The 25,850-nt window shown below is 50.5% G+C and overlaps 1 protein-coding gene and 1 non-coding gene across 2 annotated transcripts in view; one reads left to right on the forward strand and one right to left on the reverse strand.

Annotated features, from left to right (window-relative positions):
* Nucleotides 1-1,472: 1,472 nt before the first annotated feature.
* LOC122229007 lies at nt 1,473-1,575 on the forward strand. Its single transcript, XR_006206879.1, has one exon. It is a non-coding gene; the product is annotated as a U6 spliceosomal RNA (small nuclear RNA).
* Nucleotides 1,576-7,132: 5,557 nt separating this feature from the next.
* TCEA3 (transcription elongation factor A3) overlaps nt 7,133-25,850 on the reverse strand; it is a 36,408-nt gene continuing 17,690 nt past the window's right edge. Inside the window, exons 6-11 of the mRNA XM_042952555.1 lie at nt 19,857-20,020; nt 19,627-19,683; nt 16,117-16,271; nt 11,230-11,376; nt 9,446-9,517; nt 7,133-7,235 (exon numbers count right to left, since the gene is read on the reverse strand). Of these exons, the coding sequence (XP_042808489.1) occupies nt 7,227-7,235; nt 9,446-9,517; nt 11,230-11,376; nt 16,117-16,271; nt 19,627-19,683; nt 19,857-20,020 (604 nt within the window). The 3' untranslated portion in view covers nt 7,133-7,226. The remainder of the gene's footprint in view (nt 7,236-9,445; nt 9,518-11,229; nt 11,377-16,116; nt 16,272-19,626; nt 19,684-19,856; nt 20,021-25,850) is intronic.

The raw sequence follows: 25,850 nt of genomic DNA on the forward strand, positions 1-25,850 counted from the left end.
GACCCTCCGTCTGTGTCCCTAAACTTGTTTCTCATTAACAGACCGCTAGGCCTGTGGTGCATTATAAATTATTATATTTCAATAAATCCTATCATTATCTTGTGAGAAGCACAATTATGTTGTATTTTTTTGTATTCTTAGAAGCATTAATTTATTAAACATGGAAAAACTTGCCTCAGTATTTATTTGCAAACTTGTTTTGCCATCTCCTCATTTTCAAAAATACCAGGCACATCAAAAAATCAAAGTGCCCGGGCTCCTCTTGACCCGCCCCCCACCCCCACCAGGAGCAGAGAGGAAGCCTCATCACAGCACAAGGAGCTGGGGACACGGGGACACTTGCAGTGACTAGGAGTCCCTGCAGTCCAACTGCTGTAGTACATGATGAGCAAGTCTGTGCCGAGGAGGGGGCAGACTGAGAGCAGAGGGCAGGGGAGGAGGCTTCAGAGAGGAGGTGACATCTGAGCTGGCTTGCAAAGACTGTAGGAGTCTCGGAGGTGGAGAAGAGAGGGGAGGGAAAGCATTCCAGTCTTGCAGAACAGCATGTGCGAAGTCACGGAGGCGTGAAAGGACAAAGCTTGTTCCAGGATAGCCAGGACTGTGCAGGGCTAGAAGGAAGGGTGTGGAGGTAGAGTGGCAGGAGGAGGAAGCCGAGCAGGGACAGTCTCTTGTGTCCCCTTGCCTGCCTGTCTCTGCCTTTGGCTGTGGATCAGCAGAGCCGGTGATGAGGTACAGATGGGGGGGCGGGGGCGGCCTGGGGGCTGGCCTGGGGTGAGAAGAGCAGATTGACTGCAGAAGGAGTGGGGAGTGGAAAGGATAGGGAAGTTCTTTAGGAACTCATGCATTTCAGCTAGTTTTCTCCCGAGAGGATCAACATTTTCCAAAAATGTAAACAATTGCATTAAAAAATGTACAAGCTTACTTAGCATTATTTAGCCTACTTAAAGGCATTGCGAGGCCCACAGTCACTGAACATGTCTCTGTTCTGTACCAGACACTGCGGGGAGATAGGACACCGCCCTCACGGTGACTGCAGGGCTGTCGTGAGGATTACATTTGAGAATGGCTACAAAACATGGGCACAGAGAGGGCCTGGCCACACGGCGGCCATGACTGTTACGAGGGAAGTAAAACACATCACAGATGCTCTGTGAGATGAAGCCGTATTTCAAAGCAGCTTAGCGCGTGAACAAGGACCCGGGTTCAAGTCCAGATTCTGTCTCCTAGAAGCAAATTGCTCTCTGGACTTTGGTATCCTCAGTTTTGTAAAAAGAGTGTAGTAATAACAGTTCAGAGAGACAGAAAGTGGAACAGTGCTTGCCAGGGCCTCAAGAAGGTGGGAATGGGGAACCGTTCAACAGGTATAGAGGTTCAGTTTTGCAAGATGAAAAACGTTCTGGAGATTGGCTGCACAACGATGTGGATGTACTTAACACTACTGCACTGTACGTACTTAAAAATGGTTCAGACGGGGGCTCACTTTGGCAGCACATCTACGAAAATTGGAACAATACGGAGATTAGCATGGCCCTGTGCAAGGATGACACACAACTCCGTGAAGCAGTCCATTAGAAAAAAAAAAAAAAAAACCCACCTCACACTTGTCAGAATGGCTAAAATCGGCAACACAGGAAACAACAGATGTTGGCAAGGATGTGGAGAAAGGGGAAGCCTTTTACACTGTGGGTTGGGAAGGCACACTGGTGCAGCCATTCTGGAAAACAGTATGGAGGCTCCGCAAAGAGTTAAAAATGGAACTACCCTACGACCAGCGACCAGTGACTGCATTGCTAGGTAGTTACCCAAAGGATACAAAAATACTGATCTGAAGGGGCACATGCACCCCAATATTTACAGCAGCATTATCCACAATAGCCAAATTATGGAAAGAGCCCGAATGTCCATCGACTGAGGAATGGACAAAGATGTGGTATATATACATGGAATATTACTCAGCCGTCAAAAAGAATGAAATCTTGCCATTTGCAATGACGTGGATAGAACTATAGTGTGTTATGCTAAGCGAAATAAGTCAGGGAAAGACAAATACCATATGATTTCACTCATATGTGGAATTTAAGAAACAAAATAGATGACCATAGGGGGAAGGGGGAAAAAAGAGAGAGGGAAACAAACCACAAGAGACTCTTAACTATAGAGAACAAACAGAGGGTTGACGGAGGGAGGTGGGAGAGGGATGGGCTAAATGGGTGATGGGCACTGGGGGTTATGTGTAAGTGATAAATCACTAAATTCTACACCTGAAACCAGTTTTACCACGTATGTTAACTAGAATTTAAATAAAAACTTGAAAAAATGCAAAAAAAAATCCCCCCAAAAGGTTAAAGTTGTAAATTTGATGTTATATATATGTTATCCCAATTTTAAAAAAGAGAGTATAATAACAGTAAGCAGTTCATGGGTCTGAGGGTGAGTTGAGACAATGTAAATTACGCCCCTATTACACTAGCTAATGTTTCCTAACCAAGTACTTTGTGTCAGGTATGATCGTAATGAGTCCTCAAAACCCTCTGAACCAGGTGCCATGATCATCACCATTTTACAGATGGAAAATGGAGGCATACATAATGTGTCCAAGATACCCAGTTAGCAAATGCTCAGTAATTATTAGATATTATTGATACTGTGATACAAAGAAATCATCACCATCATCTTCATGGTAGAATGCAGTGTAATTATGACAGTCTCACAGCACTGCGCAAGTTCTGAGGAATATCCCTTGTGGCCAGGGGTTAGAGAAGACTTCACAGAAGATGTGCATCTGGGGAGGGGTGAAGTGGGTGAATAGGATTAAGAGGTACAAACTTCCAGTTATAAAATGTCACAGTGATGAAAAGTACAGCGTCAGGATTATAGTCAATAACATAATGCTGTACGGTCACAGACGGTGAGTACACACTTCACTGTGATGAGCACTGAGTAATGTATGGAATTGTCAAATCACTATGCTATACACCTGAAACTAACATAACGCTGCGTGTCAACTGTACTTAAAAAAAAAAAAAAAAAAAAAGATGGGGGCACCTGGTGGCTCAGTCGGTCAAGCATCCGGCTCTCAATCTCAGCTCAGGTCTTGATCTCAGGGTTGTGAGTTCAAGCCTCGTGTCAGGCTCCACACCCAGTGTGGAGAGACGGGTGCCTTGGGTGGCTCAGTCGGCTAAGTGTCCGACTCGGTTTCAACTCAGGTCATGATCTCACAGCTTCATGGGTTCGAGCCCCTCATCGGGGTCTGCTCTGGCAGTGTGGATGGAGCCTGCTTGGGATTCTCTCTCTCTGTCTCTCTGACCCTCCCCCACTTATGCTGTCTCTGTCTCTGTCAAAATACATAAATAAGCTTAAAAAAAAACACGCATCTCAAGTGAGCTGCTGAAGATTGGTAAGATTAGGGTGAAGGTGGGGAAGCAGTACTCAGAACAGGCATAGTTTGGAAGGTCCATCAGGTTTTCAAGGGCAAATACGCCCCTCAGGCTGGAGCAAAGGGGCAGCGGAGGTGTAAGATAAGCCACCCAAGACAGGAGAGGAGCTCTGAAAGTGAAACCAAGGAGTTTGAGTTTGACGGCTGGTGGAAGTCCAGTGGAGGTGACTGGGGAAACAATGCTCAGAGCCGTGCGAGGCACATGCAGGTAAGGGAAGGATGCTTTGAGTTGGGAGATCAGTAAAAGGTCTTTGCATCGGTGCAAGAAAGAGAAAACCTGAAACACAGTGTTGCAAGCGATAGCAATGGAGACAAGGGTTGGACAAGGGAGGGACTATAGGATCCGTAACTGACAAGTAAAGAGAGCAAGGGGAAAGCGTCAGAGATGCTTCTAGGTAGTGAACCAGCTGACAAATACACAAGACAGAAGAAGGCATTTAAGAACGTGAATATGTGAGTTCAGTTTCAGATTAATTGTATTGAGAGGGCCAGTGTATTGAGAGGAGAAATCTAGATAAATACTTAGTGACATTAAGTTTTAAGCTCCAGGAATCCAGGGCTAAAGACGGAGATTTGATAGCCTGGATATAGTCTACGAAAGACTTCTCACCGGATGTAGTCTTTGAGGATCCTGTAACCTTCTGAAAATATCTTCTAACTTGGTCATAAGATCTTGAAAGTACTTTGTTTTCAAGGTCTCTGGGCCATAACATCGCTGGTGAGACGCTCTCTCCCCCATCCCAAGCGTGTTGCCTCAGTGTTCCACCTTACCTGACCTGGTCTTCTTCCTCCTGTAAGGTAGCAATCTCCACCACCCCCCAACACACACCCCCAGGAAGACTTCCTGGTAGCAGAAGTTCATGCTAACTCCCTTGCCACTCGCCCCCTCTTTGTCTCTGACATGAAGGAGGAGATGGGGTTAAATCACGAGTCCCAGCCAACAGTCTGTGCGAAGACAGCATGACAAGGAGGAACACAGCACGGCCAGTGTGGCTGGAGCACAAAGTGTGGGGGCAGGGCAGAGGCCAGCCCCGCGGGGCCTTGTGGACCCTGCCAAACGCAGTGGGGGAAAATGGAAGGCCTGGAATGGGGGTGGGGGAGTGGGGGGACCCTAACATGACCAGAGTTGCGATTCTGAAAAGCCTATTCTGGTCAGCGCAGTGGAGAGCCTGAATTGGAGTGGGTCCAGAGCAGACACAGGAAGACCAGTTGGGAGGGTATTGATGTCTGCTGATGAACACAGTCTGAGGCCTATTCATGCTTTTCTGGGCCCTTTTGTGAATGTAGATGTGTACTGTATAGATGTGCAGACTGGAGCTGACTTGTTTTTTTGCTGTTTAATCTGATTCATCTCCTTTGTAAACAGTAAGGTCATTGAGGGTGGAGATTCGGTTTTTTGTATTTTTCCTGTGCTGTAACTCCCTGGGACACTGGGAGCACAATGGATACGGACACCGTGACTACTGAAAACCACCCCCCCCCCCACCCAGTGCCGCTTTAAACAGCCCAAAGTAACATTTATTAACCTGAATGTATTGATAATTGTTGCTTCTGGTTTCTAGGCATTTGGATGGAGGATTAGATCATGCAAAGAAAAATCTGGATATCTAAACCTTTACTACTCAAAGTGTGTTCTACAGACCAGCAGCAACAACATCACCCGGGACGTTGTTAGAAATGAAAATTCTGGGGGCGCCTGGGTGGCGCAGTCGGTTAAGCGTCCGACTTCAGCCAGGTCACGATCTCGCGGTCCGTGAGTTCGAGCCCCGCGTCAGGCTCTGGGCTGATGGCTCGGAGCCTGGAGCCTGTTTCCGATTCTGTGTCTCCCTCTCTCTCTGTCCCTCCCCCGTTCATGCTCTGTCTCTCTCTGTCCCAAAAATAAATAAAAAAAAAAAAAAAAAAAAAAAAAGAAATGAAAATTCTGGGGGCGCCGGGGGGGGCTCAGTCGGTTGAGCGTCCGACTTCGGCTCAGGTCATGATCTCGCGGTCCGTGAGTTCGAGCCCCGCGTCGGGCTCTGTGCTGACAGCTCGGAGCCTGGAGCCCTTTTCGGTTTCTGCGTCTCCCTCTCTCTCTGCCCCTCCCCCGCTCACGCTCTGTCTCTCTCTCTCTCTCCCTCAACAATAAACATTTTTAAAAATTTTTAACTAAAAAAATAAATAAATAAAAAATCTCACCCTCCCCCCAGACCTACTGAATCAGAATCTGCATTTTTAACATGATCCCCAGGGGGTTCCCATCCACACTGAACTTTCAGAAGCACCTGGCTCTGGAGGCAACACCGGCCCATACTTCCATGGGTAATATGCCTCCCTCAGGTACAGCTCTTATCACATCCTGCCGGGCATGGAAGACTGCTTATGGTTTCTTTCCCTGCCAGGCCTGGAATTCCTGGAAGGTAGGGGCTGAGCACTGTGTAGGACTCTGGGGCTTTCATAGCATTGAGCACAGTGACAGGAAGCAGAAGACCAGGGTTTCGGTCCTGGTTCTGCCACTTACAAGCTCTGTCTTTTATCTTCCGTGGGAAGACTTTCAGTCCCTCCAAAGGACCTACCCCAAATCTGACTGTTGCAAAGCTGAAGATGGGGGCAGATTTCCACGCACGGTTTATTTACAGGGTTCGTCTATACAAGGAGGCGCTTGATGGATGGAAGGAGGAAGGCAATGACCAATCCCGGATGATGCCAGGGCGTATAAGGAGCTTGGGCTGAAGTTACTCCCAATAGCTGCTCTAACAGTGAACCCAGGCGGATGCAAACCAGTGGCCTCTGCACAATGACCTTGTGAAGTAGGCACTCATGCCACTCCTACTTTTACAGGTAAGAAAAAGGCCCAGAGAGGCTAAGTGACCTTCCCAAGCTCTCACGAATTCACAGACCCCTGTACTTTGGCTATTTGAGGAAACACAGGGTCTAGGAGGCTCAGCCTGGGGCTGTCAGAAGGCCAGAGATAGCCAGAGCCTGAGACCCTGGACGTGCTCACCAGACCTGCTCACAAGACTCTTCCAGAAGGTTCCAGCTTTGCCTAAATTTCCTATCAGCATAAAATGCAAGCCAGTATCATTGCAGGAGGAGCACTCCAAGGTGCCTTGTGCCCTGTAAGCTGTGAAGAGTGCATTGCCAGGGCCCGGGCAGGCTCCAAGCCTCCGGATCTCCCAGGGACCGCAGAACTCAAAGGCATTGCTGTACCTTTCGCTCAGAAAGCCTGAGCTCAAGATGATCTGCTCCCTGCCTAGAGGGACTGGGTCTGGAGTCCTTAAAGGTGCCCAAAGCCAGCATAAACAGGGCATCGCAGAGAGTCTGGGAAGAGATGAGAAGTAAAAATCTTTCTACACGGCACGGGAGTCCCATCTGCCTACGCCAAACTGTGTGCATGCTGTTCTGCACGTGTGACTCTGGGGGGTTGGGGGGGTGGTAAGATTTGTGTCCGGTTGGTATTTTTCAATTTGGAAAAAGCTGAGAGGTTGGGATGTGAGGGAGGCGCCTCAAAGCAAAGGACTGCCAGCCCACATTCTAAGGCAGGACACCTCGGGCATGAAGCCTCTAAGCTCCTGCAAGAGGTTTGTCAACACAGACTCTTAGCGTCGCATCCCAATTATGCTACCCCATTAGCGTATATTAATAACTGATTATTAACATGCAAAAGACTTCTCCCTCTGATCCCTAAGACCCCATTCAGAGTTCAGCATTTTTCTTCATCTTAATTTTTATTTTTTTCTCCAGCTAGATTGGCTTAGTGCTTTCTCTTTGTTCTTCCTCACCTTGTTCACTGAAATCCTGGCTGGCGGTTCCATCAGCAGAACTACAAAATCAAAAAGGCAGTAACATTTTAGAGCTTTCCCTGTGTCACCCAAGGAGGCCAGGGGGCAGACGGAGGGGACATGAAAAAGAAGGTAGTATCTGGAGCCACACAGACCAGAATCCAAATCCCAGCTCTGCCGTTATTAGCTGTGTGGCCTTGAACAAATCACTCATCTGTAAAATGGGATCAGAGCGCTGGCCAATGCAAGAAGATAGCAGGTGATAAATGAGTGAAAATCTGATGCCAGGTATGTGGTGGGCTTTTAATTCATGGTCAAAAACATCGCTGTGATTACTATTAAGCCTCCCACATGGCAATGGACACTACCTGAAAATCAGAAGTCACGTAGCTACTACCTCTAGTGAGCCCTGCCTCTCCAACTAAGAGATGAGGGCGGGGAGCTGGATTCACAGCATGCAGAATGTCCTTTTCCCAACTGTAAAAATTACAAGAGCTACCATTTGTTGAGCACTTCCTCTGGGATAGGCAACATTACATCCGGACCATCACTGTATGAGGTAGACACTATATATCACTCCCATTTTTGTAGGTAAAGGAGCAATTCAGACAGGTTAAGTGACTTACTCAAACTCCCATAATACCAGTAGGTAACAAACGGACCGTAATAAGAGTGGTGGTTTCTATGTGTCAGCACATATGTGCTCAGGGCTTTTTTTTTTTTTTTTCTGGTATAGTTGTACAGGTTGTTCACTGCACAAGAGAGCCTGGCCACAGGGCAAATTGGGGCTGAAACTTAGCTCCTGCCCCGTCTGCCTAGTGCTGTATCCTGATGCAAGGCTGGGTTCACTTGGAGGCAGGGAGACCCTTTTCCGATTTGACAAAGATACCATACGTGCTATCAGAAGCCCTGTTAATGTTGTATTTGTATTACCTTCTCTAATCCTCAAAACAGCTCTGTGGACTAGATATTAACACCCGCATTTTATAAATGACGAAATTCAGGCCTGGCAAGTTCAGGTCACTCAGCAAAGTCGCTTTGTAAGTGATAAACCTAGAATCCGAAACTGATATCAAAGCCCATGCTCTAAACCCCAAGGCCACTACACTGGCCCCATCCCTAAGTGCTCAATAAGTGAATAAAGGAAAAATACATCATCATCTGACTTTCACCTTAAAAAACAACAGCGGTTCTAATGAGGCTCCAGGGCTATCAAGGCCTTTAGTAAGGTTGCAGAAAACTCAATCGATCAGGAATTTGGAGTACTGTCTTTCAGTGCTCCAAACTGTGCCGGCTTTATGCTCGCTAAGTATTTTTCAGTGGCTCAATTTCCTCGCCTGAGAGTGAGAGGAATATTTCTCATAGTTGTTCGCAAAGCGTGTATGCATACGTGATGATCTTCGCATCGACCATGGGAGAAACGCATCACCATCACCCTTTTGCTCAGGGAGGTGCATGGCATGCTCAGGGCCACACAGTGGGTAGGGCAGAGGGGGACCTAAAACCAGGGCTCCTGACTCCCAGTCAGTCTTGGGCTCCTTGCCAAGTACCTGAGAACTTTCGGGGCACCTGCAGCCTGCCTGGTGGCCCAGGCTGCACACAGTGCACGTGCAAGTCAGATGGTACTGGAAACTGACATGAATCACATGACCACACTGAGTCTTTTCAGAAGACGTGGCAGGAAGGAGCACTCTGGTAGGAGTGTGTGCTTGGTTCCCATGCCCTAAAACAAAACCTCTGCCTTTGCAGGGGCCGGAGCAGCCCAGATTACAGTCTTGGGTAATTTAGGGCTTTTCCAGGGCTGCCTTATGAAGAGAAGATGACCTGGGAGCACTTGGTGGCAACGCCCCCTGACAGGGCTCAGCCTTGCGCTCACCCCTGGCTGTGCTGGGCAGGGTTCAAAGGAAATTGCATCTGCGAAAGAACTCTGCAAAGAGGTGTGGCCCAAATGCAGAGTGCTATCGTTTTTCCTCCCCTCTGTGGATCTCAGGAGGCTGATTGCATCTGTGCTCAAATGACAGACTTGCCCATCCTGTGATAAAATGTGGGCGGCTGCTCCCACCCCAGCCGGGTGGCTTCCCCAACAAAAACATGCACATGCACTCTCTCCCCGCCTCCCCAGCAACCACCCGCCACTATCTCCAGCTCTGCAGGCTGGGAAGCCCCCCTCCTTGGCTGTGGGTATACTACTCCTTATGTGGGGCAGCAGCTGTGGACGACAGGGGAGGGAGAAAGTTACAGACATACAGACCTTCCAGCGATTGCCACATTCATTGCATAAGACAAAGGTAGTCATGGGCTCATCAGCACTGCGTGTCTGCACCTGAGAGAGAACAGGGCCGCTCAGGAATTCACTCCTGTGCTCTAGGACCTGCCGTAGCTCCCACCGTCTGTAGCAGAAGGCCCAAATCCCAGAGCTCGGCACTGTTATTCCCGCCCCACTTTGGCAATTCCCTCATCACTGAGAGCAGCATAGCCTTGTCTCTCCTCTCTCAGGTCCATCAGTTCACCTCTAGTGCCTCTCTGGCTCACCCAGCCCTCTGCACTTTCACTTTTGGCCTCGATCCTTCTGAACTGATCTCTCTTCTCTTGCCTCAAGGCCCAGCTCCTACAGGAATGATTCCCTGACTCACCTCTGGACACACCCTCGTGGCTGTGCTCCACTGATCAGAACTTGAGTGAGCTGGGAGCACCCTTAAAGACCATCGAGTTCGTTCCTCATTTTAGAGTTGCAAGAACTGAGGCCCGGAGAGGAACAGGAATTTGAAGATCATTGGATCACGAGGACTAGTTAATACCATGTTTTCTAGTTTCTCGTCCCCTTACCCAAACCATGCAGAAGGCACCGGGCTTCTCAGCAAACCTGTTGAATTTCCAGATTTAACAATTGCTGTTCTGATTTTCTACAGCTGACCCTGGATGACCACGACATGTCCCTCTGCCAACACTCGCCTGTGAATGTGATGTGAGCTGGGAGTCTGTGCGGTGGGAGGTGGTTGCCCGGCTCACGAGGGAGCCCAGCAGCGGGCCAGGAGGACCCGGCTTCGCCCAGCCTCGTTGCTAGAGAGCGGTAACACCTGAAGGAGGGTAACACTGGGGTTTCTCTGTGCAGGGAGAGCTCTGCTGATGGGCCGTTTAGTTCTTTCTGGTAGGGAGGTAATCACTCCACAGGAAGCACATCACTCCGCGTGGAAATGTGCTTGGAAGGAAGCAGGAGGCTTACAAAAACACCTCTGAAATCCTGAACGGGAATTCTTTGAGAGACTTCTCCCGAATGGCAAGGCCGGCTGTATTTCTGCTGCAGCCAAAGATTCCCGCGGGCAAGGCGTTCTTGCTAAATCTTGGCATGTCCGGCAGACGGAGGGATGAGTGGAGTTCTAACGTGACTAGGTACAAGTTAGAATCCAGGAATATTGGTGTCCCAAGAACATAACACGTACAACCCAGAAACGGAAGGCAGTTCTCGGGCATTAAGTCTTTCAGAGAAGGGGGTTCCCCAGCCTTCTAAATTCCCTGTGCCAGGATAGGGGTCTTCACCCTCAGGGCTTGGGGCCGAATCCCTTAAGCTTTACTGGCCAAGTTGGCCGTATCGAAGGCAGAAAAGTCTGGATCTGGGTTTAATAGCATCTCTGCCACTTAGGACCATGTTGGCCATCTTGGACAGAGCTGCGGAGCTTGACCCCTGTCGGGCCTCAGTTTCCCCATGTATAAAGAGGGAGCTAAGTTTTCTATTGCTCAGTTTCTTTCCAACCATCCCATCTGGGACTCTACACGAGTCTACGCCTGGTGAGTCTGCTTCCTCCTCTTCTGGCTTCAGGGCAGGCCAGAGCCTCGTAAACACGCATCCAGGTGAGTCTACGTGCAGCAGAACATTTTCTAGAAGCCACGGCGCATCATGTTGATGTACTGAGAGGTGCCCTTCTCTCTGCAGCCTGGGCTGTTAGCCCTTTCTCCCCCGGGCTCTCCCCGAGGCTCCCTCTGGCTCTGCCCCCCAACCCCCTTCCCTGTGCCCCCACAGCCTCTCCTCTCCCGCACCTGGTTGTAGGTACAATTCTTCTTCTTGCACTTGCTGCACTGGAAGAGGTCAGTGGTGGTGCCGCCAGTCTTGGCCATCTGGTGCTCACGGATAGCCTCCTGGGTCATGGCATTCCTCAGTTCCCTCAGCTCATCACTGGCCATTTCCTGGAAAGAAATGAGTCTGCCCTTCAGGGATAAAGAGTCCCAGGAGCCCTGCCCCCCATCCAGTTTCTAGGGAGCCCGAACAGAGGAGAGGGGAACATGCTGGCTTGAGGACAAGGAGCCGGAGGGAGGCCTGGAGTCCTGGCCTTGGCCCAGCTGAGGAAAGGCCATTCCCAAAGAGCCCCCATTCTGCTTCGGGTGGACGGGCAAACCTGCAGGCAGACTCTGAGCAGGCCACGAGCGGTAGGGCGCGTGCCGGAGAGCAGAAGGCAAATAGCTTCCAGCCCGGGGTCAACATCTTGTATACATTTCCTCAGATCTGGTGCTCGCCCTGCCGGCCAGGACCTCGGGTACCTGCCTAAACCTTCCTGCTTGAACTGGCTGGACCGTGACCACCTGATCTGTCATGTTCCCCTTATCCTTCCAGTTTGGACTTGACCCAGGGCCCTTGATCCAAACTGTGATCACTGCCTAGTCCATTCTGCCTGCTGGGGACCTTGACCTCAACTATCCATGACTTGCTGCTGCTACCCTGACCCAAGTGGGACCTGAAGCTCCTGGGTGCACGAGCTTAACTGCTCACCTGCATCACAGAACATCTTTGTCTTTAAGCTCCCATAGAACAGAGTCTCCTGTCTCCCATCAGCTTACTGCAGACACTCAGTGTTTGCATTATCCTGCCTTGATCCACCTGCCTGGCCATTCTGACTCCTCCACTCAAACTGGAGAGAGCTCTAGGTAAGTTTGGTTTGGGGGGAGGGAGGGCAGCCGGAGCTAACGTTAAAATGAGGCCTTGGCACTGGCTAAACATTGTCATTGTTGCTGTCTATCCTGACTCCTTAAACCACGGAAAACAGAGCTGGCACAAAGGTCAAGTGATTTTGGTGTGCCGACCACGGAGTTATCACCACTTGGGCCTCCTGATGAAATGCACATTCCTATGAATCCAAAATTCTAAGGGCGGGCCTGGGAATTTGACTAGTGCCCTCAAGTTATTCCGGTGGGTGCAGATGTTTAAGCCCTACTGTATTAAGTTCAAGGACCAGGTCCTAACCATTGGCAGGGGTATACAGGAAAACAAGTCAACCTGGGGCGATACAAGCAAAAAGCAGCTGACTTTAATTTGGAGGGACATCCAGAGCTCAATGCATGCATTCATTCAAAATGTATTGGATGTCAATTTATTGAATGCCTTTAGCTGCATTTTGTGTGCTCATGAACGGGCCTTAGCCAGAGGGGTGACCAATTTCCATAGTGTAAATACTCCTACCATGGCCGATTTGTAGCTGCTAATGCGATGTGACTGAGCACAGAGCTGGGAATAGCTACGCATAATCACCTCTCTTGAGCTGATAAACGCTGGCCCCAGCAGACCACTGCCCCTGAGCCCTAAGGATTCAGATACCAAGGTCTGGTTCCTGTCCCCAGGCAATGCTAATCTGGTAGTGTAGCCAAGTGTTTAGACAGGATTGTAGGACAGCATATGAAGTACTTAAAGCCAAGGTATACAAAGTACGGGGGGGGGGGGGGAAGGGGGGGCGGGGGGGGGGAAGCCCAGGGTACGTGGCTGACTGCTTGGGGGCAGGGGAGGCTCACTAAAGAAGACACCTTAACCGGTCTTGAAAGATAAGCAGGAGTACCCAAGGGAGATGGCAGCTATAGAGAAAGAGAACAACAGACGCAAAAGATCAGACCAGAATAACACATCTGGGGAAGGGTGTCTGGGGTGTGTTCAAGGTGAGGAGTGTGGCAGATGTGGCTGGGGGGTGGATTGTGGAAAGAGGGTCTTGTGTGAGAGAGAACAGAGAAACACCCACTCACCAGTCCATTGGCCTATCTCTGCCCTGCCTCGCCTAGGAGGAGGCAACGTCAAGGCCACAGGGAGGAAGTACAGCGCTATGGAAAATAAGGTAGGAAATGAGGAAAGTACGGTGGGAGAGGACACTGGTCGTCGCGTGTATACATCGTTAGAGGAGGACCCCGAATATGAACCCAACGTGTGGCGCAGCTAGGACGGGTCAGGCATGGGTCTCAGTGCCGGCTGAGCAGAGAACAGACAAAACCCGTCTCCTCATGGTGCTGACAGTAGATCCACTCACCAGCTCTAAAGAACATCTCAGAATTGACCCCATTCTGTAATGTGTCTGGGTAGAGGGGAGAAGAGAAAAGGAAGAATGAGGAAGAGTCAGGGAGACACAGGATGCAGTGAGGGACACCCGTGCAGCAGGCATCCGCTGTCCCAGGCTCTTCCTGATGGCAACTCCCTGTCCCCTGAGCCACAGCACAACGGATAGCCCAACCCGGAACCGTTATTTTTCTTATTGGAGCAAAAATGGTCTTCTATTTCTTATAGAAACTTCCTGCCTGGGGCAAAAGATGACCCCAAGATGAAGGTCTCCTCTGATTCAGCACTTGGGTTACTGGCAGGGGACAGGGTCCTTGGTGGCTGGCCCTGTGGAGGGCCTGCTAAGTTCTTGGCTTGCTCCTCTTGGTCTGGTCAGCCTCTTCTTGGGCCTGGGTTGACCACCTGATTCTCTCGCTCTGTTCTAGTGAACAGTCCTTGGGTGGGGCTAGACCATCCACATGTCTGGCTTGGTCAGTTGCTGTGCTGGGACTTCTGGAGCCTGCCTTGGCCTTAACCCAGACACAGCTCCATTCTGACCTCTAGCTTCTGCGATCTTGCTGGGTTTGGCTCAAACCTGTGTCTACACCTTGCTCTTGGTTCTCCTGGGCCTGATTTCCCAATGCCTTGGACTGCCCAGAAGAGTCTCTTGATAGCATTCCTACAATGCGTACACAAAGAAGTAGAGGGACCCCAGAGGCATAGAGTGAGGGCCAGGGAGGAGGAAACACAAGGCTCGGCTTTCACGAAAAGTCCCAGCTCCTCCTCGCAAGGAAAGAGAATACACCGTAAAGCCAAGTTGCGATTTGTAACTCTGGGCATGTGTTGCTGTTTGCCTAAAAAGATCAGATATTTTGGGGGCGCCTGGGTGGCTCAGTCGGTTAAGCGGCCGACTTCGGGTCAGGTCGCGATCTCACGGTCCGTGAGTTCGAGCCCTGCGTCGGGCTCTGTGCTGATGGCTCAGAGCCTGGAGCCTGCTTCCGATTCTGTGTCTCCCTCTTTCTCTGACCCTCCCCCGTTCATGCTCTGTCTCTCTCTGTCTCAAAAATAAATAAAAGTTAAAAAAAATTAAAAAAAAAAAAAGATCAGATATTTTGAATTAAGCAGAAAGATAATCCTGGTCTACCTGTGCCAAGCTCCCCATTTTATCGTAAAACCAGGGCCCTCTCTTATTTGAGATATTTGAGGAAACCAACGAACAGAAAAATGTACACGCGCCCACTACATTTCACACACACACAGAGGCACACCCTTGCCACCAGTTTCAGAGGGTTCCCAGACATCCTGAGGCGCACCCGGAACGCCACGATCCCAGTGCATTTCCCCTCCCCTTGTCTAGGCCACTTGGATTGAGAGGTGCTTCAGCAATGCAATCCGAGTGCTTGCGGGAAACCCCCTCTATCAACTCCGGCAACAGGGAGCTGCTCATACCTAAGGGTGTACGAAAGGTGTTTCCAAGGCGTGGGCTCTGAAATAAACAGATCTGGGCTCAAACTCTCATCTGTCACTTCCTAGTGGTGTGTGGCCTCAGTTTTCTCAGCCATAAAGTGGGCATAATATTTCCTGTTCCACAGCATGGTGCTGGGGGTTACACGAAATGGTCGGTGAATGAGTTTATCGTATACAAATTCTGGGGAGCACTCTACACATATTAACTTGAACACTTCACATATATTAATTCCTCAATCCTTCCTGAGATAGCGGTTCTTCTTATTATTCCTGTTTCGCAGATGAGAAAACTGAGGCACAGAGGGGTTAAGTAGCTTGTCTAAGACCACCCAGCTCAGTGAGAGAAGCAGAACTCAAACTCATGCACTTTGGCACAGTTCTGAAGCTGCTAAACACTGCACAGACTTCCTCGAACAGGCTTGTTTCCTTTTCCTTCCCTTAATGACCCCTTTAAGCTGGGTCAATCCTTCCCTCCTGTAAGTTCCCCCTGGTGGCTCTATCGCGGCTCTTACCACCTCTGTATGTATAAATTTGAAAATACGTCTGTCTCCCCACCTAGGGCTGTGCTCCATGGAGATAGGGACCGCTATTCTGGCTTGCGCCCAGAGCTGCATAACGGGATATAGAACTGAACGAGGCAGAAGAAGGAGGTAGATAACAAAGCAGTAAAGAGTGGGTGCTCTGGGGCCAGGGAGCTTGGACATTTTCTTTTTCTTAAAGATTTAAATTTTTTTCAAAGAAAACCCTACGCCCAACGCGGGGCTCGAACTCACAACCCTGAGATCAAGAGTCGCTTGCTCTACCGACAGAGACAGTCAGGTGCCCCTGGCTTTGACATGTTCTAGCCGTGTGCATGGCCAACTCAGCGAACTCCTCGGAGCCTCCGTGTCCTCCTCTGTAAAGTGAGGACAATAAACAACTTCTACCTAGTGTGAAGATACAATCAGCCGATGAGCCCAAAGCACTGAGCGCAGTGCTTAATTCATATGAGCTGTGTTCGCTCTCCTGACGGCCCAGAAGCCTGGAGGGAAGGGGAGTCTGCAGTGGGCTGGCTGAAAAAGCCCCCCGGCTCATCTCCACTGAGTCACAAGCCGCTGCCTCTCAGGCGTGGGCCAAGCCGGCGGGGCCTGGCCTCCTGCCCCACCATGCGGAGGCCCCAGCCCCGCTCTCACCTCTGCCGTCATCTTGGCAATGAGCCCAGCAGAGATGGCCCCGCTGAGCACATTCCTCCTCAGGCTGGGGTTCCTGGGGTCCTTGAGGTTGCTGATCCGGCTGCGTACCCGGTTCCGGTACTTCATGTCCGTGCTCTTGAGCTCCTGGTAGATATGTGACACAGTCAAGGGCCAGCGAGCCACTCGTGGAGGGGCACAGAAGGTTGGGGAGCCACTCCCCAAAGCCCGAGGAGCCCCAGGACCATCGGTTCCTCCCCTTGGACTAGTACAGGGGTTGGGCACCCGTGTGGCCTCTGACTCCCACAGTGGAGATCTCGCTCAGGGCATTTGGGGTCAGCTACGCATCCCGAACGAGAGACGGTCTCTCTGGTGAGATCAGGCCACAGCAAGCACTGTGGTGTCAGGACCCCAGGGATGGGCATCCTGCGTTTGTCGAGCCTTTTGTGTGACTCAGGTGAGTCACGTGACTTCTTTGTGTCTCTGTTTCCTAATTTATAAAATACAGGGCTGTGCCGAGCATTCAGCAAGCCGTACTGCGTGATGCACCGGCCTGGTGTCTGGGACATCAAGTGCTCAACACGAAGGGGCTGTGAAGATGAGGACACTGATAAAGATATCCCCCAGTTTCGAAGGGCCTCTGGACGTTATGAGTCCGGCTACCGGAGGAAAACGTAAGATTGGGAGGCCCAGGTTGAAGGCTCTAAGAGGTATTGCAATAAACACATCATTGTGTTTAACTTGGTGTTTCCAACGTATTACAGGATAGAGACACCTCCCCGCTTCCCCCTTTCTTTCTAGGAATACCGACCCCCATGCCATGGGACCCACTTTGGGAATTGCTGGTCAGAGTTACTTCTCTCATGAACAGATAAGGAAGCTAAAGGCTTAGAAAGGATGTGGGCCCTTGCTCAAGGTCATGTGGCAAATTCCCGGCAGAGACAGGGCTGGAAGCCAGACCCCCTCCTGACGGTAATGCTCTCTCCACTCACTCAGCAGGAAGTCGCCCCTGACCACCGACCACGGTGAGTTCTCTGTCCAGACGCTGCCTCCCAGACAGGCCGCCCACCCCCTCCTCCCTTCTCCATCCTCTGGAGGAGCGCAGGGAGCACAGCCGCGTGTTCTCCGTCTCCCACGCCAAGCAGAGTCAGGAAGGCAAGCCCTCTGCTGGGAAGAGCCACATACGAGAAAGAGACTGTGGGGACTACGGACACATGCAAACGGCTGCCTTGCTACAAGCAGTGGGAGGAAAGGTGCTGTTATCTATTTTTTCCTGTTCCTGCTGTGTTCATGCTGTTTGTACAGTAACAGCCTGAAAAGAAAGAACGTGCCATAATGCATGTGAAAGTCGAAAGATTTGTTTAAAAATGTGCGTTTGGGATTCCTGGAGGTGTGTATCTGCTTGATATGGGGGGACAGGAGGGCCGGCAGCACTGTCATCAGCCTCTCCCTGACTCTGTCTCCGTTTCCTGAGCTCACAGGGCAGCAGGATGAGGTGGAGCACGGGCCCGGGGGTCACTGACCCCTTCAGAGGAGCACGGCCCTACACTGCCGTGTCAGTGCAAGGTCACTCCAAAGAGAACAGACCTTTTTAGGACACAGAGCATTCAAGCCCCCGAACTTATCCTCCTCCTTACCTCCCATCTTCTTTTTTTTTTAAAAAATTTTTTAACATTTATTTATTATTGAGAAAGAGAGAGACAGAGCATGAGTGGGGGAGGGGCAGAGAGAGGGGGAGACACAGAATCCAAAGCGGGTCCAGGCTTTGAGCCGTCAGCACAGAGCCCGACGCGACACGGGGCTTGAACTCACGGACCGCGAGATCATGACCTGAGGCGATGTCGGTCGCTTAACCAACTGAGCCACCCAGGCGCCCCCTTACCTCCCATCTTCTAAGAACAAAGGGCTCGATGCAGCTCTGATTTCCTATCCTTCAGGAGAGGGACATTCGGTGAAGGAAGAGGAGGAGGAAAGGCCAGGTGTGGAACTATGAACCGGATCACCCACCTTTGTTTCAATTTTTTTTAACGTTTATTATTTTTGAGAGAGAGAGAAAGACAGACAGACAGAGAGCAAGCAGTAGAGGGGCAGAGAGAGGGCGTCTACAGAATTGAAAGCAGGCTCCAGGCTCTGAGCTGTCAGCACAGAGCCCGAAGCGGGGCTCGAACTCACAGACCTCGAAATCACGACCTGAGCTGAAGTCGGCCGCTTAACCGGCTGAGTCACCCAGGTGCCCCAACCCACCTTTGTTTCAAACTGAGCCTGAAGGTGGAAGGGACCTGTCTGAAGGGACATCCGTTTGGAGGAAACAAAGACAAAGCTCAGAGTTCTGATACCTGGTGCTCTATGCTCCTGGATCAAATGGGATTTATGACAATGTATCTGGTGAGGTGCTGGACAGCTCGGGACATGCCCGTTCATAATTAAATGATGGTGGAGGGGAACTCCCAGAAAATATGTCAGAGGATATAAAGGTAGGACTCAGGCAGGAAGTGGCAACAGGCAAGCTTGTTGACCATGGTCAGCCCAGACTGACCAGGGACCCTCCCCAACAGACTGAGCTCCCTAGGTAGCCCAGTCACAGTCAGAACCCCTCTCCCCTGGGGATTCTGTCCCCTTCCCTCTTTGATAGGCAAAGCTTTGTCTCTCCAGTAAAAGATAGCCCATGCATTCATTGGGGCACATTGTGGGATTTTCTTTCCCAAGACAACAATCTTTCGGTGCAATGAGCCCACATCCCTCCAGTGGTCACCTCCTCTGTCTATACAGCCCCCCCCTCAAAAAGGGGGAGAACGGGCCATGTGTAAAGAACTCAGGATATGGAATCCAAAGGCCAAGGTTTTTAGTCAAGCTGTGACATCCAGTAGTTCTCGAGCCTCGGTTTCCTCATCCGTAAAATGGGAACAACAGCCCCTGCCTCACAGAGATTGTGACAATTGGCAGAAGTAGGAAGTATCAACTGCCCATCACAGTGCCTGGTATATAGTAGGGAATCAAAAATGGGAGCTGTTCTCTTCAGAGGACGGAAGAGGGGAGAAGGCTGAGCATGAGAAACGCTGTCCTCCCCACCTGCTCTGACACTTGACACTGCAACCCAGCCATATGATGAGCCGACCTGTTTAGCACAGCAGTTGAACCCTCTGCTTCTAGAGTCACACTTTCTGGGTTCAAATCCCAAGTCTACCACTACTATTAGCTGTAGGAGCTTTGGCAAGCGACTTAACCTCTCCGAGCCTGGGACCTCGCACTTGTAAAATGGGATTAATCGGTGAACCTACCTTGCGGGATTGTTCTCAACCTTGAACGAGGTACTGCTCATACACAGCTTAGCAAGAGGCTGGCAGGTGCAAGACTTAATAAATGGTAGCTAGAATGAAGAACTCCAGTTCAGAGGCAGAGCAGGGGGCTGGCCCCGAGCCCTTCCCCTCCCCCTCACTGTCCTGGGTCCCTTGCACTTGGGAGACCTGCTCCTGGCGTCCGGGCACCCACAGCCCTGGCACAGCTCAAGGATATGATCTTCGATTTCTGATGCCATTTTGTCACAATTGACTCCATAATCCTTGTAATCATCTAAAAGAGATTCAGGAAGCACAGGCATTAGCCAGACATGACCTTGGCAGTGGAGCCTGCCCATGCAGGGGACTGTAGCATCCTGTTCCACTCCCATGGCACTGAGAAAGACCGCATCTCATTTGCCCTTGGGGAGCCCTTCCCTCCCCTGCCCCTGGCCCAGGCCCTCTCACCTTCGGCCTTCAAGGCTGCTGAGAGCATCTCCACACACTTGTCCCGCACCGAGTCCCCTGTGAGATAGCAGGGTGCCAGGAGGCAGATGGAGGGGGCAAAGGTGGGGGTCGAGGGGCTGGTGGGTGTTTTGGGGGTCTCTGCTTTCGATTTGCTGCTGTTTGATCTGAGGATGACAAACAGTAATAGACATCTTGACATTAAGCGAATAAAGCATCCACTGAGCACCACTCTGGATGTTTCTGTGGGCGATCTCCCTTACTCCTCATGACAGCCCTCTGAGGTAGGTGCTATTTTTAGGCGCTTGACATGGATCATCTCATTTAATCCTCACGACACCCCCATGAGGCTGGTGCTATTCTTATCTCCATTTTCGAGATGCACTTTAAAGTGAATTGCACAGATGGTTGCATTTGAAATAATTTGACTCTGGTCACACACCTGGGGGAACCGGAACTAAAACCCACCGGAGTTGAAATCCGGTGCCTAGGCTCCTAACCAACCACTCTGCTCTGCTAGTTACAGGGAAGCATAACAGGGTTTGAAATCATACTACAGTCCATTAGATACCATGCGAGGTGCTCTATCTTCTTACTGAACCATTTACTCACTCATCCAGTAAATACTTACTAGACACTTATTCCACAGGTCTGGATAAAGCAGACAAGTTAGGGGAGCTCCCTTCCTCAAGGAGCCGGCAGCCTCTTGAATGGTGAATTTACCACCATTGAAGAGGGCTGGCCTTACCATGTGCCAGGCAACTTTCGGAATATTTTCTAATTTAATCTTCACAGCAGCTCTAGGAATCGGATACTCTTCTCTTCCTCGTTTGCAGATGAGGAACCGGTTACGTCATTGTGACCTGAACCCAAGTCTGTCTGATTGCAAAGTCTCCACTCTTAACTCCTAAGATTCACTCACTGCCTAAGAATGATCTCATTTTGGTTTGGGCTTAAAAACCCACAAATATATATACAGGGGGCGCCTGGGTGGCTCAGTCGGTTTAGCGCCCAACTTCAGCTCAGGTCATGATCTCATGGGTCGTGAGTTCGAGCCCCGTGTTGGGCTCTGTGCTGACAGTGCAGATTCTCTCTCTGCACCTCTCCTGTTTGCTCTTTTCTCTCAAATAAGTAAGCATGAAAAGGAAAACATTTGGGGCGCCTGGGTGGCTCAGTCGGTTAAGCGTCCGACTTCAGCTCAGGTCGCGATCTCGCGGTCCGTGAGTTCGAGCCCCGCATCCGGCTCTGGGCTGACGGCTCAGAGCCTGGAGCCTGCTTCCGATTCTGTGTCTCCCTCTCTCTCTGCCCCTCCCCCGTTCATGCTCTGTCTCTCTCTGTCTCAAAAATAAATAAACGTTAAAAAAAATTAAAAAAAAAAAAAAAGGAAAACATTTGATAATCATGAGTGGTCACTCTAACTGGATGGCTCAGACAGGCTTCCTGTCTTCCTGTTCTCAAGGAGCTGCCAACAAAGGAGGAAGCAACCCATGTGCCCAGTGACAGATGGATGGATAAGCAGAATGTAGTATATAACACAATGGAATATTACTCAGCCACAGAAAGGAGTGGAATCCATATAGACGAATGAAATTCCAACACCTGGTACAACGTGGATGAGTGTCCATGAATGGAAGACATTATAAGTGAAATAAGCCAGATACAAAAGGACAAAAATATTGGGGGCGCCTGGGTGGCTCAGTCGGTTGAGCATCTGACTTCGGCTCAGTCATGATCTCAGGGCTTGTGAGTTCAAGCCCCGCACTGAGCTCACTGCTGTCAGCACGGAGCCTGCTTTGGATCTTCTGTCCCCCACCAACACCCCTCCCTGCCCTCTGCCCCTCCCTTGCTTGCATGCTCTCTCTCTCTCTCAAATAAAAATAAAATCTTAAAAAAAAAAAGGACAAATTTTGTATGATTCCACTTACGTGGAGTACCTGGAATAGTGAAATGCATAGAGACAGAAAGGGGAATGGTGGATGCGGGGGCTGGAGGAGGGGGAAATGGGGCGATAATGTTTAATGGGAACACAGTTTCAGTTTGGGAAGATGAGAATGTTCTGGTGATGGCTGCACAACAATGTGAATGTACTTAATACCACTATACACTTAAAAAATGGTTAAAACGAGGGGTGCCTGGGTGGCTCCGTTGGTTAAATGTCCAACTTCGGATCAGGTGATGAGCTCACAGTTCGTGGGTTTGAGCCCCTCATTGGGCTCTGTGCTGACAGCTCGGAGCCTGGGGTCTGCTTCAGATTCTGTGTCTCCCTCTCTCTCTGCCCCTCTCCTGCTCGCTCTCTCTCTCAAAAATAAATAAAACATTTAAAAAAACGTTTAATGGTTAAAATGCCTACATTTTATGGTATGTTTATTTTGACACAATAAAAAATCTGGGGCGCCTGGGTGACTCAGTTAAGTCTCTGACTTTGGCTCAGGTCATGATCTCACGATTTGTGGGTTCAAGCCCCACATCGGGCTCTGTGCTGACAGCTCAGAGCCTGGAGCCTGCTTCGGATTCTGTGTCTCCCTCTCTCTCTCTGCCCCTCCCCTGCTCCCATTCTGTCTCTTTCTGTCTTTCGAAAATGAATAAACATTAAGAATTTTTTTTTAAATAATAAAATAAACCTATATAGGAACTTCACCGAATAAGAATAACCATCAAATGTGAAATACACAACGCTCACTCATCTGTCTTACATATCTGGTAAATCTTACTCCACTCAGCCTGATGAAATATCTTTTTTCTTATGCTGAAAAAAAAGGCTAAAATGGCACATGCTGTTACACACTATCTTCTCACAATAAAAGAAAGTTAGACAAAAAGAACAAAGTGCTGACACAGGTACAGGTGAGAGGCTGGAGCGATAGTTGCACGAATGCCTCCCTTTCAGAGCTGCTTCCGCACCACCCTTGGGGTGGGGCCAGGCAGTCGAGACGCCTCCGACCTCACGTCTTGGCTCTTTTCAGGCCAGCCCTCAGGCCTCCGAGGAAAACCGGACTCATGAGAGTTGAAGAAATTTGAGCCCCTTCCTCCGCTCCAGGGTCTTACCACACTGAACTCTTGTGGCAGGTCCTAAAGGGCTGCTGCATTTCTTAATTCCAGGGAGTTCCATTCATATTGTCAGCTGGGTGCCTCCTGGGGTTGTACAGAGCACAACCTGGGCAGCTGCACCAGGCAGCTCTGGAGGTATGGATGCACTTCTTACCTTCAGGAAGACGATGCTGGGCTTCTGAAAAGCCAGGCCCAAGGAATTGTGCCCGAGAGTGAGGCTGACCAAGTAGCCTAGGCTTTGCAGTGTTAAAAATATGGGGTTACGAGATCCTACATCCGACATCCTGCTGAGCCCTCTTCAACGTAGATTCTGCCGGAGACCTCTTCGTTCCTCAACCCTTGCTGTTGGCCTTGACCTTGGATGCCCTCTGTCACCACAGACACCGTTGGACCACTGGGATTCTTGTGTTCTCTGGAGCCTTGAGGTTCCTCAAAGGTGCCTCAGTGCTGCCTCAGGAGTGAGGTGGGCTGGGAAGGGAAGCCTCTGCTCTTCTAAGGTTTATATTTGGAATTCCCAAAAATTTGGTCCAAAGGGATTTCCTGGCCTTTATTTTTTAAATGCAGTTTGAACCTTTCTGTTCCAGATCAACTTACCCCGGATTCGACCCAACCCTGCCTGACAACTGAGTGGCCTGGCAGTGGGCACAGGGGATGGGGAACGTGAGCCCCAACCTGCTGTCTGTTGGGGTCAGATTTCAGTGGGAGGGAAAGGTGTGGGGGAGGGAAGGCTGGGAAGGGTGTAAACTCTAGAGCTTATGGGGCTGCCTGCAACCGGAACGAATCTCCCCACGCCCAACCCTAGTCCTGGCCACGGGGCTCTCACCTGCGCAGCCACAGTAGCCCTGAAGCTGGTCTCTCGACATCCTCTTGCCCCCCTTACAACCCATTTGCCACACAGAAGCCCAGGGGAACCCTTTCAAAAACTCACAGCTGATATCATAGCTCCCCGCTTCTGACCCTCTAATGGCTTCCAATTACTTTCAGTATAAAGCCAAACTCCTCACTCTGGCCTCCCAGCCCCCCACCCTGCCACATCGGCCCCTGCCTTCCTTCTGACCTAATATCATGCCACACTCCAGTTCACTGAAGCCCCCCACTGCACAGCTTCTTTCTCTTCCTTAAATACACCTGTCACTCCCACCACAGTGCCTTTGCACTGGCCGCTCCCTCCTCCTGGAAGGCTCTTCCTCCTCCAGATTGTCTTACAACTGGTCCTTTTCCCCACCAGCCAGGCCCGGCTCACACATCACATCCTCAGGAAGGCCTCCCCTGACCAGCCCAGCCCAGCAGCTTGTCCCTGCCCTGTAACTCTCTGGCGCATGACCTGATTTCTTTCATTCACAGCACTTATCCAAGTCTATAATTAACTTGTTTGTGTGTTTATAAACACTGTCTGCCTCCATCTCCAGACGATAGATTCCAGAGTATAGGGACCCCTTTGGCCGGTTCACCACTGTTTTCCAGCACCTGGAACAGTGCTCTGGGCCAACACTCGATGAACCTTTGTTGAAGGAATGAATGTGAGTTGAGGGAGTTGCCCACAAAGAGATGAAAGGCACACCCGCAGGGCCTAGACAGAGCTGAATTGGGTGGGCGACAGTCCTCTTTGGAAGGCTGGTGACCCTGCCCCCTGAGATCGAGAGAGGGAGCTGAGTCAGTGCCTGTCAACTGCCACAACCCAGGCCAACTCATCTCCAGTCATGATGGGGCCCCAGATTCTTCCTGGTGCCCCTCAGTAACCTGCAAACCCCACCACCACATCCTCGGTGTCTGTAGGACTCACTAGTAGGGAACCGACACAGGGGAGCCTGGCGCAGGCTGCGTGGAAGGAGTCATGATAACAACAGTTTTCACCCGGGGATGCCCACACTGAGTGGTATACTTATTAAGAACAAGCTGCTCCAGAGCCACACTCCGGGGTCAAGGCCTGACCCCACCACTCTGTAGCTATGTGACCTTGGGCGAGTAATGGGGATGGCGACAGTACCCATCTCAGAAAGTTTCTGAGAGGATTAAAGCACCTAAGAGAATTCTAGTAATGCAGGGTTAGGTAATTTACATAGCTTGCACAGTAAGTGTCAGAATTATCACCAAGCAGTATGCATTTATTGTGCATTTAAATGGGTTAGGAACAGCGTTAAGCATTTTGTTACCACATCTATGTGTTTAAAGGTTTCTTTGGAGAGAGAACAGGGGAGGGGCAGAGACAGAGGGAGAGAGAGCATCTCAAGCAGGCTCCGTGCTGTCAGTACCGAGCCTGCAGCCTGGCTCGAACTCACGAACCATGGGATCATGACCTGAGCCGAAATCAAGAGTTGGGACACTTAACTGACTCAGCCATCCAGGCGCCCCTTATTACCCCATTTAATTCTTATAAGGACCTTGAAAGGGGGTCATAATTATCCCCATCTTACAGATCAATAGATTGAGGTTCAGAGAGCTGAACTGACTTGCGCAAGGTCATCCAACTAGCAAATGGTAGACTTACACCACAAACCTAGATCTGCCTGCCTTCCAAATTCTTTTCAACACATCTCACTGTGTCCCTAAAAGGCAGAGAGTTTCCCAGAGTCCCCTTACTCAGGTTAGGTTAGGCTGCTTGTTGCATACCCACTGCCCCTTCCTGGCAGGGCGCTCCCAGCCCGCGTCCCTCCCTCCCCTCGGCTAGGAGCCGGCTGGCTGGCTGGAATTCACGCGTCGGTGGCATTTCAGGCAGCCAGGCTCATTTTGCTTTCAGCGCACACGAGTGGGAACTGCGACAAATTGCAGAGAAGGCATCACTGGCGGAGGTGGGGGTGGGGCGTCGGATTTATCAACAGCTTCCTTCTGCTCCCCGGATGTGCCAGCGCCAGACCCAGTCTGTGATCTGACATCACCAAGCCCTTGGAAAAATTCTCCCGCCCCAGGTAGGAGCGGAGGCACCGGGAGGCCTGCTCATTGCTCCTGCGC

The sequence above is a fragment of the Panthera leo genome, chromosome C1, assembly GCF_018350215.1.
Source record: "Panthera leo isolate Ple1 chromosome C1, P.leo_Ple1_pat1.1, whole genome shotgun sequence".
Lineage (NCBI taxonomy): Eukaryota > Metazoa > Chordata > Mammalia > Carnivora > Felidae > Panthera > Panthera leo.